General features: G+C 42.1%; 1 protein-coding gene across 1 annotated transcript in view; it reads right to left on the bottom strand.

The window, feature by feature from the left end:
• Nucleotides 1–18,680, bottom strand: part of CGREF1 (cell growth regulator with EF-hand domain 1) — a 59,028-nt gene extending 40,348 nt beyond the window's left edge. Inside the window, exons 1-2 of the mRNA XM_030195536.1 lie at nt 18,417–18,680; nt 3,225–3,324 (exon numbers count right to left, since the gene is read on the bottom strand). Of these exons, the coding sequence (XP_030051396.1) occupies nt 3,225–3,304 (80 nt within the window). The 5' untranslated portion in view covers nt 3,305–3,324; nt 18,417–18,680. The remainder of the gene's footprint in view (nt 1–3,224; nt 3,325–18,416) is intronic.
• Between the last annotated feature and the right edge of the window lie 813 nt (nt 18,681–19,493).

Genomic DNA, 19,493 nt, shown 5'->3' with positions numbered 1-19,493 from the left:
TGCACACACACCGCACCCTCACACACTCACACACACACACACAAAATAACTCTGTGACACATACACACACACACAAAAAAACCACATGCTAGCGCCCGTTTCATTGGTTTCGGAAACGGGCCTTTTTTACTAGTAATAAATATTATCCCACAACCTTAAACATCCCAAACCACATCCTCCCTATTTTAGATAGCCTAAAAATACTCAGGGTCACTATTGACCGCAACCTTACTCTTGAGAGCCAAGTAAACTCCATAACAAAGAAAATGTTCCACTCAATGTGGAAACTTAAATGACTAAAACCTTCCTTCCCAAGGACAATATTTCACAATCTAATACAAACAATGGTACTAAGCCAGGCAGATTACTGCAATGGAATCTAAGCAGGTTGTAAAGAACAACTCATAAAGAAACTCCAGACTGCCCAAAACACAGCAGCCAGGTTGATATTCGGTAAGACACGATTCAAAAGTGCCAAACCCCTTCGAGAAAAACTGCATTGGCTACCAATCGAAGAACGTATCACCTTCAAAATCTGCACCCTGGTCCACAAAATTATTTATGGTGAAGTCCAAGGATACATGACACTGGCCATTTTGTTTTTCTGCTTGGGAAAGTCCTGGTCTCTCTTTACTACTTCTTGTTGATTTTCTTCTAAGTCCTTTTCCAGGATCTAATTTTCATTTTCTGCTTTTTCACTGTCTGTCTTTTTCCCTTTCACCTTTAAACCTAACTGACTGATGCTTCTGTTTCTTTTTTTCCTCTATTTTCCTCATCTGTTTATTTTAACCCCTTCCCCCAACAATCCTCAGTCTCCCTCATTCACCTTCTTGCCAGCTTTTTCTCTTACCTCCCTAGATCTCCCATTTCTACTTGTGTCTTATTCTTCCAATCTCCTGTTTCCTGTCTTCCACCCACTTTCTAATCTTCCATTTATACCCTTTGCATTCATTGCCTCCCCAGCTTATTTGTCTCTACCTCTCATCCTCTTACCAACTCCAGCTACTTCCCTGTCACTCACCCCCTCTCTGGATTCAAAACCTTTGTCTTGCCTCCATATTCAGCCTCCCATTTCCCTTTTTACCTTCCCTATGTCTACCCTTTCTCACCTCCATCAAAGATCTGTCTCCTTCCTTTGTCCCCCCCCCCCCCCCCCCCCACTTTCTTTATAGAATGCCCTCTCTTTTTTCCCTTTCCTCATCATGCTTTGCCAATCACCAAAATGGCAGCAAGGCGGTTTACAATAAAAGCTCAAGTTGAGCTATGGAGAGAAGAGAAAATAGAAAAGTCTTGACTGAAAAGCCAGAGTTTAAGAAGGTTTTTAAAAGTTAAGCATGAGGATTCAGATTTAAGTGGTAGGGTGTTCCAGAGTTTAGGTCCAGCATAGGTGAATGCCGTAGCACAGGTGGTATCGAGCCTTATAATGGAGGGGGAGGGAAGGTGAATCATAGGGGATAAGGAAATTAGAAATGTATTCTGGGGCTGATGGTAATAAGCCATTGTAAATTTGTTGATGCGAAAAAAAAAACCAAGCGACCACTTTTTGTTTTTAAGCAACAAGCATGTGTTCAAATTTATGTGCATTATATAGGAGTTTAACAGCAGTAGACTGAATGAGTTGGAGGTGCTTTAATGAAGAAAAAGGTAATCTAGAGAATAGTGCGTTACAGTAATCCAAATGCATAATGACAATGGCAGGAATGAGGTGCGAATGCATGATGCAGGTAATAAGGACTTGACTGAGCGAATTTGCTGCAAAGCAAAGAATGAGGATTGCATAATTTTATTAATGTGTAGTTTAAACGTAAGTTTCAGATAAAAAAATGACTCCCAAAACTGGCTAGTCTTTTGTTGTAATTCATGGTGTGACCTAGAAGAGTAGGGAGGAGGTCTGACTGGTGGGGATCCAAAAGCCCTGCCAGCCGAAGACTACCTCCTCCTCCTGTCTGGCAGCCAGAAATCTCCAAGCTCTGCAACCAGCAGAAGTGTCCCCGAGCTGCCACTGGCTACAGAACTTGGAGAGTTCTGGCTGTTGGACTGCAGGAAGAGGTCTTCAGCTGGTGGGACTTGGGGATCCCTGCCAGCTCAGGTATTTATATTTTGCATTTGTGCAGGGGCCATGGGGGAGGGTGGGGTGAAAATATGGTGCCCACCCACTTTGGGCTTAGCACCCCCCCCCCCCCCCCACACACACACACAAACACCAATCAGCTGTCTGGCTATGATACTAAATACATTAAAAAGAGATCTGTGATGCACATATCCAAAAGCTAACACATTCCAGTTAATAAATTTAAAATAAAACACTTTTTTCTGCCTTTATTGTCTGGACATTTTATTTTTCCATCATGTCGGCCCCAATTTGTGTCTTCTGTTAATTTTCTTTCCAGTGGCTACTGTCCATTTGTCTTTTCTCCTTTCTCCTGTCTTGTTTCATTCCCTCACTACACCTGACTTTGATATACTGATTTTTCTCTTTTAGCTCTTCCCTCCCCTTTTTCTTTTCTGCCTCTCCGTCCATTCAAATTTCACTCTCTTTCAAAACACTTCTCCTTCTTTTTACTTTTCAGCTACCTACCTACCAACTTTCCATCTACTTCTCTCATGCTCTAGCTCTCCCATTTCCCACTCACTCCTTCCCCAGGCTCCTATTCCCTTCTATCTTTCATCTTCTCCTCATTACAACATTTCTACCTCTGTACTCACTATCCTCCTCTCATTCATCTCCTTGCCAGCCCCCCTTGGCCTCTCCCATATGAATCCACCATTTCCACTATCTCACCTCCCTCTACTCTTGTAGCCCAGCATCTCCTCTCCCTCTCCTCCACTCATAGCCTGACATCTCCCTGCCCCTTTCCCTCTGCCATCTTCCTGTCCCATCTTGATGGAGGGTGGCAGAGGGAAAGCTTTGGGGCAGCTGCAGGCAGCATATCAGAATAGCTGCTGTGCTAATGACCCCTTATAAAGGGAGATGCTTTTCCAAGTAGACCACGAAGGTGAGGGGAAGGGAGGAAGACATTGGACTGTGGAGGGGAAAAGAGATATTGGACCATGAGGCCTCCCTGGATCTCTGGGGCCCAAGGCAGCTACCTTTGTTAACCGCCCCCCCCCCCCCCCCACCTACCCAATGCCGGACCTGGTCCCAAAGACCAGCTCTGAGCTGATGTGAGTGATTTCCTGAATTCATCTTAATAAGTAAACCAACACTATATCCATTTCCATACCTTTCCTCAAGTAAGGCCTTGGGTGCTGCCTTAATTTGACTCACAAGCAATAGAAGGAATCCACAGACTGATCCTCTCATGGTGAAACACCCAACTCAACCTGTTCAGAGATAAGAAACAGTTATTCAAGAATCTGAAAATGTCATGTATACATTCACATTGGTGAATTTATAGCCAAGTTGTATAGTAACTAAGTAAAAGTAACTAGTTACTGTACTTAAATAAAAGTATCATTTTTACTTGTAAAGAAAACATTTGTTAATTTTACTTTTACCACAGTAATAATTTCACTAATTTTTACTACTTTTAATTAGTTACATCTAAAGCTTGCAGCTAAAAGTAAAGGCGGAAGCGAGACATAAATGATGATTCCTTGGTAAACCAAATGAAGCAGCAAAAACTGGAACAGGATTTTGTTAATAAAAACCTCATCATGCAAACAACAGTGGATCAACTCATCTTAAATGTTGCTGTTCAGAGAATACAGGCTATGACAATAGTGCAGTCACCTGTGTTTGTTGAACTGGTTACTGGTCTCCAGCCAAACAAAACAGTGATGAGTTGGGTCTTTTTAAACCAGAGATTAAGCTGAAACTGTTTGCAATTCTTGGTGAACAGACATATGTCTCTACCACGACAGACTGCTGGTCATCCTATAGAAATTTTACATTAGGGTGACTGTCAACTGGATTGACATAGAAGAAACCTCCTTGTCTGGCCTTGAAGGTTTTGCACACATTTGATGTGATTGCATCAGTTCTCGAAAATATTCATATGGAGCTTGCCATCAGTTGAAACATTGTTAGAACAACAGACAATGATTCCAACTTTGTGAAAGCCTTGTCTGTAATTCGACAATATGATGACTGATAATGAAGTTGAAGGTGCAAGTGATTAGACAGCACTACCTCTAATGCAGAAGACAATGATGATGATAAAGCATTCTTTGCTCTAAGAAAGTCAAGTATTTCTGAGAGGAATTCCTCTGATTAATACCTGCAAACCCAGTCAGAAGACATCAGTAATATCGAAGCCTGGTCTGATTTGAAGGAACTTTTTATTACACCGAACACTCTATTCCTGCCAGTGCTGTTGTTGAACACCTTTTCAGCTGTGCTGGTTTAATAATGACACACACGTGCACCCGCATGAGTGACAGTCCTTTTCAAAATTTAGTTTTACTAAAAGCAAAGTGGATTGAATTGTAGAGCAATAAAGTTGTTGGGATAAAAACATTAACAGTAGTTGCGTTCATTGCAGTTGTGGTTTTTATTTTACTCAAAAAGTATTACATTAGGCAATAATTTTTTTACTGTCATTTAAGTACATTTTTATGTATTCTTCGCTGTACTTTTACTTTCACTTAAGTATTAAAACATGCATTTATTTTTACTGCTACTTATGTACTTTGACCAACTGTTTATAGCAAGCTCCTATTCAGTGTGCTCACTGTACCTCTCAATATCTCTTTACACCTGCCTCTAATCAGAGACTCCTTATTTCTTCTTGGGCCTTCCTATCCACCCTTCCTCATGGACTCATTGCTCACAGCCTCTTTCCTTAGTCATTCATAGTACAAAATTACATCAGACAGAGCCAGCACAACATGCTAAGCGGAGTAAGCACGGCAGTAGTGCATCGATGTTCAGGGGGTGCCAAAAGCTGCCACCTTACCTGTTGTGCTCACCCTGTGTCACAGCACCACTGGCATAGGTTCATGTCCTGTGATCCACCAAAATCATCTTTTGCAGACCTCTTCTCCCACCTACCCTGTAGATAAAAATCATCTGCAGAGAGATGGGAGCATCTCTTTCCTGCCACTCCTCTGCCTGTCTCCCATCGCTGTCTGGCTGCCTGCACAATGTTGGAGATTAAGTACTTCCTGTTGAAACAGGGGCTGATGATGGGGCAGGGAGAGAAGAAGCATAAGCAAAGGATGATGGGGAAAGGGGATAAAAAAAGAGGGTTGTGAAGAGTGTGAGGAACAACGGAAGGGGACAGATCTTTGAAGGAAGTGAGAAAGGGTGGACATAGGGAAAGTAAAAGGAGAAAACAGGCACCTGAATACAAAGGATGGGAATGTGAACTAGAAAATGGGTCAAAGGAAACAGGAGATTGTGGGCAGAATAAGACACAGGTGAGAATGGGAGAACTAGGGAAGCACAGGAAGTAGAACAACCGGTCAGACGCTGAGGATTGGGAAGAAGGAGGAATTAAAAAAAGCAGATGAGAGAAATGGGGAAAAAAATGAAACAGAAAGATCAGAATCAGAGTCAGATAAGGGAAGAAGATAGACAATGAAAGTAGAAAATGGAAATTAATCCATGGAAAAGGACTTAGTAGAAAACCAACATGAGGATGTAGTAAAGAGAGATCAGGAGCAACCCAGTGGAGAAACAAAATGGTCAGACAACAAAGAAACAAAAAAATTGATTTTTAATATTTAGAGAAATAAGATGTCAGCTTTAAAAATGTGGCTATCTTGTATTTTGTTCTTACAGGAAGAAACATCTTCCTGTTTCTTTCTTTCTTTTTTTTTTCTTCCCCCAGTGTTCCACTGCTCACAGTCTGGGTTCTTAGATTTTCAATGCCATTTTTTTGTCTAGGTACTTGCTTCTAATCTGTAGTCTCTTACTTTGTTTACTAGGTGACAGGTCTGTGTTTTCCTTTTGTAACCACTGAGAAGGATTATTTTAATGTGTAGATTCTGTGTACAAATCTCTATCCAGCTGGAGGTGTTCCGGCGATGTTGTAGAATATTTGCAGTGCTGACTTTCATAGATAGGGTTAGTGCAGTTTGAATGTCTATTTGCAAGCTTTCTGTTAATTCTTGGTAGTGGAGGATTTTGTGTGTTGCTCTCACTGATGTGACATCAGAATTTGAACAGAATGTTTTTGTAATTCTACTTCTGCTCTGTACCTGTTGCTGGGAATGTTCCATGTGAATGAATAATTATACTCTATGGGGACAATTCTATATCGAGGTGCTACAATTTAGGTGCACCAATACCATGTGCTGAACACCAATTCTACAATGGCATCTGTGCACCAAGATGACATTAGTTAATATTAGCTTAAGTCAGAGTCGGCATTGATGCGCCTAAATGTAGGTGTGAACAGTTACGCCAGCCTATAGCGTACCTAGGACGGGATGGTGGGGGAGGTCCACCCCAGGTGCCAACAGCAAGGGGGTGTGTGCAGCAGGCGCACACTGTTGGCTCTGCCGGTCCCCTGCCCCGGAACAGGACATTGACATCTGAGGGGCAGGGGACCGGCAGAACCAACAGCGCAAGCCTTCTCCATGCAACCCCTTGCTTGGAGGAGGGAGATGTGTGCAGCCTGGGGGGTCTGTTCCAGCCTAGGTGCCATATAAGGTAGGTATTCCGCAGACACCAGCAGGTGCAAGGAAGGCATAAATGTTCACGGAAAATATGGCACTTTAGCATATATCCTATATATCCTACAATATTTTGCAAGTTACTCATGTACCTACTACTACTACTACTTAACATTTCTAGAGCGCTACTAGGGTTACGCAGCGCTGTACAAAATACACAAAGAAGGACTGTCCCTGCTCAAAGGAGCTTACAATCTAAAGAACGAAATGTCAAGTTGGGGCAGTCAAGATTTCCTGGGTAGAGGTGTTGAGGTTAGGTGCCGAAGGCGACATTGAAGAGGTGGGCTTTAAGCAGGGATTTGAAGATGGGCAGGGAGGGGGCCTGGCGTATGGGCTCGGGGAGTTTGTTCCACGCGTGGGGTGAAGCGAGGCAGAAAGGGCGGAGCCTGAAGTTGGCGGTGATGGAGAAGGGTACTGAAAGGAGGGATTTGTCTTGAGAGCGGAGGTTGCGGGTAGGAACGTAAGGGGAGATGAGGGTTGAGAGGTAAGGAGGGGCTGCAGATCAAGTACATTTGTAGGTTAGTAGCAGAAGCTTGAATTGAATGCGGTACCTGATCGGAAGCCAATGAAGTGACTTGAGGAGAGGGGTGATATGAGTGTATCGGTTCAGGCGGAAGATAAGACGTGCAGCAGAGTTCTGAATGGACTGAAGGGGGGATAGATGGCTAAGTGGTAGGCCAGTGAGGATTAGGTTGCAGTAGTCAAGGCGAGAGGTAACGAGAGAGTGGATGAGAGTTCGGGTGGTGTGCTCAGAGAGGAAAGGGCGGATTCTGCTAATGTTATAGAGGAAGAAGCGACAGGTCTTGGCTATTTGCAGGATATGCGCAGAGAAGGAGAGAGAGGAGTCGAAGATGACACCGAGGTTGCGGGCAGATGAGACGGGGACGATGAGGGTGTTATCAACCGAAATAGAGAGAGGAGGTAGAGGAGAAGTGGGTTTGGGTGGGAAGACAAGAAGTTCGGTCTTGGCCATGTTCAGTTTCAGGTGGCGGTTGGACATCCAGGCAGCAATGTCAGATAAGCAGGCCGTTACTTTACCTGGGAGCAGGGGCATAGCTACATGGGGACAAGGGGGCATGGGCCCCCATAGTTTTGGCCGTGGCCCACCCGCCGCCAACCCCTTCGACCCCCCCTCCTGCTGCCAACCCTCCCCCGCTGCTGTTGGGTACCTTTGCTGGTGGGGTTCCCACAACCCCTGCCAGCCGAAGTCCTCTTCTCCAGCGCGGCCGCGTTGCTGATCTGCAAGGGCAGGTTTCTGTTTCTGTGAGTCTAACATCCTGCCGGAGAAGAGGACTTCGGCTGGCAGAGGTTGGGGACCCCCCGCTCCCCCTGCCAGCAAAGGTACCCGACGGCGGCGATGGGGGAGGGTTGGCGGCGGTGGGAAGAGGGGGTCAAAAGGGTTGGTGCTGGGGGGGTCAAAGGTGGTGGTGGTGGCAGGGAGGTCAAAAATGATGGGGGGGACAGCGGCGCTGGGGGGGGGGCTAAAATGTGCCCCTCACTTCGTGCTCTGGACCCCCCTCCCGCTGAAGTCTGGCTATGTCCCTGCCTGGGAGACCAGTCCATGTGTACGCTCCTTGTACTTATTTGCTAAGCAACTTGTGTATGTAAATTATAGAATAGCACTTTAGCACATATGCACTTAAGTATGCATTATGGACTAGATTCTACATATTGCGCCTGAAACATCAGCGAAGCTAATCTTTCAACCAAGGTGTATTCTGTAAACCGCACCTAGATTTACGCACAGTTTATAGAATATTCTTAGCTGGTTTATGGACTGTGCCTTGCGGCCATTACTGTGCCTAACTCTAGGTGTGTCCGTTTACGCCAAGTAAATACCGGCGCCTAAGTTAAGTGCAGAGCAGGTGTATTTTATAACCATGTGCATAGATTTTCAGAACTTCCCACGGTCTGCCCATTCCACGACCATGGCCATGTCCCCTTTTTGGCAGCGTGCATTAGAATTTATGTGCACCACTTTGCAAGTTGTGCACGGAAATTCTAATTAAAGCCAATTAGTATCAATAATTGCTTTAAGTGGCTATTATCAGCGCTGATTGGCTTGTTAAGTAATTAAATTGCATACAAAAATTCAGAATACAACTGGATTTGCGCACACAATTTTGGTCACGCTATACAGAATCCGGGACTATGCATGTAAGTGCTAGTATTCTATAACATACGTGTACAAATGGTGCCTAACTTTAGACACCCTGTTACAGAATTAGGGGTTATATAAATTTACATAAAATTGACTAAATGTAAATTGGTGTTGGAACTGAAGGTGGAGCTGGGCATGGAGCTTGTATCTGCCCAATCAAAAAGGCATTCTTTTGCCCCTGGGAAGGGGAGACAAGAAAATGCTAGACCATGTGTGTTTGGGGGGGGGGGGGGAGTGAGAAGAGATGCTGGACAGGTGGGCGGGGATGCCAACTGATAAGTTGCAGGGGAGTCCCAGAAACCCTTTCACCTGTCCTGAAGCCTTGCTCCTGTCTCCTTCCATTCTGCTGTTATCACTGCAGTGTCCTCTCTCTCGTTATCCCTTTCCCAGAGCCTCTAACCAGGGAGCCTCACCTTTAGCAAGTGGTCTAAGGTACACAAATCCTATAGCAGTACAGTTTGCTGCCATGCAAAGGGCATCAGTTTCAATTCTCGCTCCTATCTTGGCTGTGTCCAAGGATGCCACATAATCCACACCACACATCCAAAAGGAAACGATACTGTAAACGATATTCTTCAAAAAGCACTTCCAATGAAGATTACAAATATTTCCATATCTTTTAAAAAAATGTTCTCTAATCAATGAGTTCTGGGGTAATCATATACAAGGCAAAAGTCTAGATCCCAATATATATTATTTTTGAAACAGGAAAAACATCCAAAAAGGGAAACAAAGTGTCATTTCGGTGTTTTATTTGCCAAAACATCCAAATCGCTATTTTTGAAACACATTGCAAAACATTTTTCTATGCAGTTTGTCTGCAGTTCGTTCAAATCACAAGGGGCGGGCGGGATTTGGGTGTTCCCATAACTTAGATATTTTTCTGCCATAATGGAACAAAACAAAAATGTCAGGGCTACAATTTAGAAGTTTTGGTCTAGACCTGATTTTATCACAACTAAGTCAGAAAAAGGTAGCCTAAATGATCAGATGACCACTGAAGGGATTAAGGCATGACACCCCCTTACTCCCCCAGTGGTCACGCCTAGATCCCTTTCCTGATTGGTGACTCCTAACGTGGAACCTTGCATGACGTAGCTATAATTCGGGTTCCTCTTTCCGACATGCGTCACTTTGCATTTGCTCACATTAAACGTCATTTGTCATTTAGATGCCCAGTCGCCCAGTCTCGTAAGGTCCTCTTGTAAGTTTTCACAATCCTCTTGTGATTTAACAACATTGAATAACTTTGTGTCGTCAGCAAATGTAATTGCCTCACTAGTTACTCCCATCTCTAGATCATTTATAAATATGTTAAAAAGCAGCGGTCCCAGCACAGACCCCTGGGAAACCTCACTATCTACCCTTCTCCATTGAGAATACTGACCGTTTAACCCTACTCTCTGTTTTCTATCTTTTAACCAGTTTTTAATCCACAATAGAACACTCTATTTGCCAAGCCACTCTGTTTTCATACTAAATTTAGCAAGGAGCTCCTGAGAGTCAAAAAAGCACCCCCCATCAGGTAACAGAGAGAGAGAGATGAAGGAGTAGAAGATGTAGGAATTGAAAGGTGATATAGATGAAAGATGTAAGGAAAAATAAAGAAGACAGAAGTGAAGAGATGGCAGGAAAAAAGAGGAAAATATACTTTAGATAGAGCAAATGGAAGAGAAAATAGATGTCAAAAGGACAGATGGAGGGGAAGGTGAGATGCCAAAAGGAAAAGAAATGCATAGGAATAAAAGCAGAACCAGGAAAAGGAATTAGCAGGAGAAGAGAAAGATGACAGAGAAAGGAGGGCAAATTTGTGAGGCACCCTTAGCTGAATCCTACTGTACAATAAAAATGTAAAGAACAGATAATTGGCAGGGGGGGTCCAACTTAAATAACAGTTTATGACCCTTTTGAAAGCCTTAATTTATTATAAATTATATCTATATTTTTGTCTAGTTTCCTATAGAGAAACTGCCCTACAAAATTCATGTCTGTCTCTCCTAACAGCATTTGAATCATTCATCCAAGTACATTCAGGTATCTGTCATAGGGTCCCTTTTACTAAAGGGTTGCCGCATGCCAATTCGGAACTACCACCAGGCTTTCTATTATTTGTCCACACAGCTTCAGACTCTGTACTTTTGTATTATCCCATGACTCTACAGCACCCAATTATATTGGTTTAACGCTTAGTAGGCATTTATCTGGCAAACAAGTCAAGGCAGCTTACAAAATCAAATATAAAACAAAAAGGAAAAAAAATCCAGTCAGTGATAGGAAAGTCTACAACATTTATCTCTGAGTCATAGTAGACCATAAATAGATACAATGGAAATTTTTACTTTCATCTCAAGCTATTCTTGATCCACTTCAATCTGGCTTTCACCCCCTTCAGTCAACTGAAACAGCGCTTGCTAAAGTCTCCAATGATCTGTTCCTGGCCAGATCCAAAGGTCTCTATTCTATCCTCATCCTTCTTGATTTATCTGCTGCTTTTGACACTGTTGATCACAGCCTACTCCTTGATACGCTGTCCTCACTTGGATTTCAGGGCTCTGTTCTTTCCTGGTTTTCTTCTTATCTCTCCCAGCGTACCTTTAGTGTATGCTCTAGTGGATCCTCCTCTACTTCTATCCCACTGTCAGTTGGTGTACCTCAGGGATCTGTCCTGGGACCTCTTCTTTTCTCCATCTATATTTCTTCCCTTGGTAATCTGATCTCATCCCATGGTTTTCAGTATCATCTTTACGCTGATGACTCCAAGATCTACCTCTCCACACCAGAAATCTCAGCAGGAATCCAGGCCAAAGTATCAGCCTGCCTGTCTGACATTGCCGCCTGGATGTCTCAGCCCCATCTGAAACTAAACATGACCAAGACTGAGCTTCTTATCCTTTTCTCTAAATGATTAAGAGGATAGAACTCCTCTCATATGAAGAAATGTTTAAGTGGTTAGCTTGGAGAAGAGAGAGCTAGGAGGGATTTGATAGAGGTCTACAAAGTTGTGAGTGGAGTAGAATGATTAAAAATTAATTGATGGCTTACTCTTTGAAAAAGTATAAAGATTAGGAGACACTCCATGAAGTTACATGGTAAAACTGTTAAAACAAATAGGAGAAAATATTTTTTCACTCAACAAATAGTTAAGCTCTGGTATTTCTCTGTTCCAGGAGGGCTCACATATTTTTATTGAAATTAAAGAGTTAAAGTGGGAATTGAACCTGGGTACCATTGTTCACTGTTCACTACACTGACCAATAGGCTACTCCATCCAATTGCTTGCTGCTTTCTTAGGGATGGCCATAACATCTGGCACTGTCATAGACCCTGGTATCTAATGTCAATGTCACATTTTTGTGGGGTGGGAGGGGGGTCAGTGACCACTGGGAGATTACGAGGGTTACAGTGGTCCGCAGGTCAGTTAGGGCTCCTTTTTATTGACTTAGTTGTGCCTGAAACAGGTCTAGGTAAAAACAAACTTTTTTCTGTCCTGAATATTTTTTTCTGTTCCATCATTGCTAAAAAAACTCCAGATTTTAAGCTTGCCCAAGCCCCGCCCAAAACACACCTTCAATACACCCTCTTGAGATTTAGATGAACTGTGAAGTAAAATGTCTCAATTCTGAGTTTCAAAAATTGCAACTTAGATATTATTGTAAGAAAAACATCTATCTGCCACTTTCTGCCTCTTTTGAGGCATTTTTTTCTCTTTTGAAAATATGCACCATAGAAAAATGGAGGCAGATAAAGACCATATGGCAGTGGCGTAGCCAGGGGTGGGCTTGGGTGGGCCCAGGCCCATCCACTTTGGGTTCAGGCCCACCCTATAGCAGCATATCTATAATGTGGCTGACAGGGATTCCCAAGCCCCACCAGCCGAAAACTCCCAACTGTCCCTCCTGCATACCTTTTAAATAGCAGATCTTTGCCTGCAGCAAGCAGCGATTGATACATACTGTTTGCACCGGCCCTGCAGCCTTCCCTCTGATGTATTTTCACCTTTACAGAAACAGGAACTTACATCAGAGGAAAGGCTGTGGGGCCAACATGAGCAGTGTGTATTAGTTGCTGCTCGCTGCCGGTGAAATTCTGCTATTTAAAAGGTATTCAGGGAAGGGCGGATGTATGACAGACCATATGGATGCAGGCAAGAGAGGGAGAGACGAAATCACTTGTGGGACAACAAGGCGGAGTACTTCTGCCCACCCATCTTGGGCCCAGGCCCACCCAAATTTGGGTGTCTAGCTACGCCCCTGCCATATGGCCTATTCGGCCTGAACATCCATGCCATCTACTATCTCTTCCTCTTGTTTAGAGATCCTATGTACTTGTCCTCCAGCATTTTTTGAATTCAGATGCAATCTTTGTCTCCATCACCTCCACTGGGAGGCTGTTCCACAATTTCACCATTCTTCCCATGAAGAAGAATTTCTTCAGGTTATTCTTGAGTCTTTCACCTTTCACCTTCATCCTATGTCCCTTCATTCCAAACTTTCCTTTCAATTGAAAGAGACTCACCTCGTGTGCATTTATGCCATGGAGGTACTTAAATATCTCTATCATATCTCCCTCTACTGCCTTTCTTTCAAAGTATTCATACTGGGATTTTTAAGTCTGTCCCTTCACAAATAAGATTCCACTAACATATTTCCAAAAAACATCAGAAGGCAAATGTTATAATCACACACTGTAGTTCTCAAATACAGCTTACAAAATGAAGGAAGAAAAAGCCTCAGAACCCCATTCAGAGCAAAATTACCAGCTCAAACTCTAGAAAGGACAATCACTTCATTGACTTAAAAAAAACCCTTTCAAATAATCTAATATTTTAAATTTCTTCAATCCTTGAATCATTAAAGAACTATTTTTTAAATACACACTCTGTTCAAAGTAGCTCAAAGACAATTATATAAAAACTCTTCTTCACAGAAATTTATCTGAGTTAATGACAACAAATTATCTTGGTCCAACCAACAGTGGCCAGCGTTTCATTCAAAATAATTCGTGCCATTCAACTTTCACATTCAGACCAACAGGTTCTTTGATGTTTAAATGATAAATCCATTCTTGCTCCAGACACAGAAGAGCAGACTTCCTATCGGTGCTATATTTTAATGCAGGAATGTGATTGATCACACAACATTTTAATGTAGAAAACATATGTCCTTGTAAATCATAATGCTGTACTAAAGGCTCTTCAAATTTTTTACTTGTAATACAACTTCTACATTCATTCATCCATTTCCTGAATTGCCTCATAGTTTTGGACAGGGACAAATGATGACATACATAACAAAATCTGTAGTACAAGTGGTTTCATGTTTCATCTTAAATTTGCATTTAATTATTGAATGCATAAACTATTCTTGTAATTCCATTGTCGAGTCACATGTTTTACATTTGCCATATTTGCTGTGTTTACCAACACTAGGTATTGCATTAAAATCCAAACTATAATCTGCTGGACATAATATCCTTGAAATTACGATTCCTACTATAAGCTATCCTTAAATTCTTTATTTCAAAAACATCATGTACTCTCAAGAGATTCCAGTGTTTTTTCAGAATTGGCACAACATTACCAATATAAGCAGCGTATCTGAGAACACAAGTAGGTATCCATTTTTCACAACAAAATTGTCTCTCTTTAAACAGAAGATCTCTGTCCAAATACCTTGATCTTTTAAAGGCATTTTTAACAACTGTCCAAGGATATCCTCCTTGGAACAACCGGAATTTCAATCCTTGAGCTTGCATTTTAAACTCTTTTATATCTGAACAGTTTGTCCTATATTGGAGAAACTGAAATAAAGGTAAACTTCGTTTTAACACTGGTGGATGACAACTCTTGAAATCTAAAAAGGTATTTCTTCTATCAGTCTCTTTTTTTAACAAAACCATATTCAGACCTTCTTATCCAAACATCCAAAAATGCAATCTCCATAGAATGAAATGCCATTTTGATTATAGTTGTTTAACCACACTACAAAACTTTCCAAAGCTTGTTCAGAGCCTGTCCACAAAACACAAATATCATCGATGAATCTCACCCATAACTTACTATAAGGTGAGTAATCATTGGTCTTGACCCATTTGTCTTCAAAGGCCTTCATAAAAAGATTGGCTACTGATGGGGCCATTGTGGTCCCCATTGCAACATCTAATATTTGTTGAAAAATATGAGCTCCAACATAGCTGCCAGTTGTATTATGAAAGAGGTGGTAACTTCCTATCAACGGAATGTTCATTCAAGAATTCCGTAAAAATGCATAATGCTTCATATTGCAGAATACCAATATACAACAACCGAATGTCTGATGACAATCAATCAGGGGTTCATGCAATCACCCAAATTGTGACAAACTAATAACTATACGCGAATGAACCAAAACGGTGCAAAAAAAAAGGTGGGGGGGGGGGGAAAGACCTCAGAAAACATCTGTGAACATAAAGCAGTCTTTTGATGCTGTCTCTACAGACTCAATAATTGGCCAAAAACCTCCCTTAATTTCAGGTGCAAAATCCAACATGCATTATTTTTATGTGACTTGTTGTTATCAATTATTTTAGCTCTTTAAAATCAAACTCCATAAGTCAAATGTTCTTGAGCAGTACTTATCTTGCTATATCCCAACGGGATTCCCGTTTAACTGAAAAGTTTCGTCAGGGGAGCACATATATCCCCCTAACAAAGCTTTTCAGTGAAACGGGAGTCCCGTTGGGATATAGCAAGATACGTAGTGCTCATGAACATTTGATTTATGGAGTTTGATTTTAAAAAGCTAAAATAATTGATTAAAACAAGTCACAAAAATTAATATATGTTGGATTTTGCCCCTGAAATTAAGGGAGGTTTTTGGCCAGTGATTGAGAGTAAGTCTGTAGAGATAGCACCAAGGGGTCTTTTTACTAAGGTGTGCTGAAAAATGGCCAGTGCTAGTGTAGGCATGTGTTTTGGATGCGTGCAGATCCATTTTTCAGCACGCCTGTAAAAAAAGGCCTTTTTGTTTTGGCGAAAATGGATATGCGGCAAAATGAAAATTGGCGCACGTCTATTTTGGGCCTGAGACCTTACCACCATCCATTCACTTAGCAGTAAGGACTCACGCATTAACCAGGCAGGAATCGTTGGTGCAGGTACAATGCAGATTACCGCCACGTGCTGGAACATAAAATATATTTTCCGGCGCGTGTAGCAGACACATGTAAAAAATGAAATTACCACCTGGGTCAAGCGGTAGCTGGGTGGTAGTTCCGAATTGGCGCACATTGGGCACACATAAGCGCCTACACGGCTTAGTAAAAGGGCCCCCAAAAGACTGATTTATGTTCATAGACATTTTCTGCGGTCTTTTCCTCCCTTTTTGCACTAAAAAGTGACATTGGATGTTCTCTCAATAGAAGCTAACTTAGTCAAATAAGCTTACAGATGTTTTTTCAAAATAGCTGTTTGTTCCAACATGATTTTATTTTAGCATATATAAGATTATTGTACGATTCCGCAAAGTTATTCTAAGTGAATATGATGTCATTGGTGACATTATTCACCGAGATATAAAGGATGTCAGAACAGTGGCAGCCATCTTTGCTGAGCCAGTGAGCATGTCTTTGTCATGTTGACAGTAGTACGTTTTGTTATTTGCAAGGCATTTAGGGGCCCTTTTACAAAAGCGCTTAAGGGCTTACGTGCATCCAGCATAAGCCAAATCAGCACTACTGCCTGGCTACCACATGCCCTGAGTGGTAATTCTGAATTTGACACGTGCCAAAAACACGCAGTAGCAAACATTTTCTATTTTCTACCATGTGGCGCTTACCCGACAGTAAATGGCAGTGGATGTGCACTGCATACCTACTGCCCGGGTAGCACATGAGAGACCTTACCGCTAAGTCAATGGGTTGCAGTAAGGTCTCAGGCTGAAATGGATGTGTGCTGGTTTTTATTTTGCTGTATGTCCATTTTCTGGCCCCTTAAAAAGGCCATTTTCCAGGATGCGGCAAAAACTGGCCAGGCGCATGCCCAAAAGATGTGCTCGCACTGCCACAGGTCACTTTTTGCCATGGCTTAGTAAAGGGGCCCCTTAATTTTGAAGAATTTAATATAGTCTTCAGGTTATCAATAGAAATCAAACAAAATAAAACATGGAAAATAAAATAAGATGATATTGACAAAGGCTATTAATATTCTGTTTGCTCTTCAGATGTTTGGTCTTGTTTACTCTGATGCAGCAATAAGCAAAATACTGACCAACAAAACAAAAGGCAAAAATCTGCTTGCTAAGGTAGATAAAAACTAGAAAAGCAGACTGGGTCGAACACAAGTAGTTTGTTAAAACAAAACCCAGAAGTGGGAAATTAAAACAATACCCGACGTGGCCACGTTTTGTGTCAGGGGTAAAACTAGAAAGAAGGGGTTATTAAAATACACCCTATATATATATATATATATATATATATATATATATATATATATATATATATATAACGTCTATGCTTGTTTCACTGCTCAGCATCCAACACTCCCCAGTGCCCTTAATCGAAATTAATATGATTTAACAATGGGCATGCACTCTCCCAATGGCTGCATGCTGAATTAAATGAAGCTTGCGGAAGTGTTTAACACTTAACCCTTATGCAGGTAAGACAGGCTGAGCACAGCCCTCTGCAAAGTGTCTACCTAGAGAAGTGACCACCATGTGGCCAGCATACAGAGATGGAAATACTGCACCATTGTCTTTTCTATCCTAGTATAACTACTGTAATGCTGTAAGCTAAGCTGCAACATTGGGATGTGCATGGCCAAAAAACTGTTTCGGCTTGTTTAAAACACATTTTTCCCAATTTTTGCCTTTTTTCCTATTCATTTGGCTTTTTTCGTGCATTGTTACAGCCTCGAATTCAGTCTGCCAATAACTGGCTGGAGACACAATGCTGTGCATCCACATCACAGCAAACAAGAGTATAGGGAAGCCAAGGGCCAATAGACATTCATAAGCGCCTTTTTCACTAAAGCTGTTTACTTATTCTCATGTATGAGATAAAATACTTTATTGAATCAAGCTTTAAAAGATTTTCTAGGGATTTTTTTGTTTGTTTGTTTGTCTTTGGATATCAGAACCAGAAGTCCAAATGCAGCGGGGCTGCTTTCTTTAGAGATTCAGAAACATTACAATAGGGGAAATCTGAACTTTATTTGTGTGATCAAACTCATACAGCAAATATATATATATATATATGACTGTCTGCATCTACTGATCTATACACAGACATATGTTCAGAAAAAAATCTTAACAGCTACGTATCATGCATTTTTGTTTCTATACTATAGCACAATAGGGTGACAGTGGTATCATATTACACCTTATATTTGCACAGGTAATAACGCGGGTTAATTATAAATGTGTCATGATGTTTTTTGCCAGACGGTTGCTGCAGTATAATGTTGCTTAAAATGGCCTGAAGTCTTTGCTTTTTGTGAAACTGCTATGCACTGATACAACACCGAATACCAGTAGTTAAGCATGCTATTCTGTCCCCTAGTTACCTGCTCCCGGTCATTCCTTCACGTTACTAGAAAGACCTAATCAGGGTGAGCTGTAATCATCAATCCTCTTTTGACAGCATTAGGAAAGCTTACCCTTTCCTGGGTGCACTGCGGAGGTCTGAAGGGTGGGGGGAACTGGGTAAATCGATGTCTATCGCCCTTTCTCCTGTCAGCAGTGGGTTCACGGATGCTCTCGGAGAAGCAGTCGGACTGAACGCTGCAGATAAAACTCAAGCATATAACCATATGCTGGAATCTAGCTGAAGTAATTTTTCAAAATCCCTCAGTCAGACTGCAGAATATGTCACCTGGCTTTCCCAGTGCAAGGTTCTGATCTGGTACTTCGCTCTCTTTCTCTCTCCGGCTTCTGACTGCAGTGCATCCTAGCTCCCTCCCTCACCTCCCTTGCTTTCTCCTCCCCTTATTCTCTGCTCTCCGTTGCCTCTGGGCGCCTCCCTTGCCTGTCTGCAGTTCTCTCAGTAGCGGTGCAGTGTTACTGCACTGAATTATCCCTCCCTTTTCTTTGGTGTATCGGGTTTCCCTTCAAGGCACACAGGCACTGGCGCACACACACACACCAGGACCTGGAGACTCCACGTCCATGTCAACCACCGCGTCCACGTGGCTCACTGACACGTCTCACACAGACTGTCAAGGAGTGGGAAGTCTGTTGGCTACTGCTTTTGCTTTTTTTCCCTTAAGATTCAAAACTTTATTTACCATGGGAGTTTGTACATATATTATCTCACTATGGCCCCTTCCCCCACGTCTGTGCTAAAGATAAAAGCAAGAAATTACTATGCACAAAAGAGAAATAGTGAAGGCAATTAGGGAGTTCTGGTAATGTTCCGAACACCAGTCACATAGATGCCAGCTCTATGGGTGCTAGAGCGCCCTCAATATTGAGCAAATGCCTTCACTTTGACAAAAGAAGAGTAACTTTTAATGGTTTAGCACTCCCAGTCATTCTGAAAAGTTGGTGTACGTCATCTTTTAAAAATGATTATTATTATTATATTCTACAATAAAGAGAAGATACTTACCTGTAGCAGGAATTCTCCGAGGACAGCAGGCCTTTTATTCTTACATATGGGTAACACGGGCCTGCATAGCCGGTCCAGAGCTTGTAACAAGCTTAATAGGTTTTTGAGCATGAGACACACTCCACCG

Source organism: Microcaecilia unicolor, chromosome 3 (assembly GCF_901765095.1).
Source record: "Microcaecilia unicolor chromosome 3, aMicUni1.1, whole genome shotgun sequence".
NCBI lineage: Eukaryota > Metazoa > Chordata > Amphibia > Gymnophiona > Siphonopidae > Microcaecilia > Microcaecilia unicolor.
The sequence above is the reverse complement of the archived record's forward strand: the minus strand, read 5'-3'. Positions and strand labels throughout refer to the sequence as shown.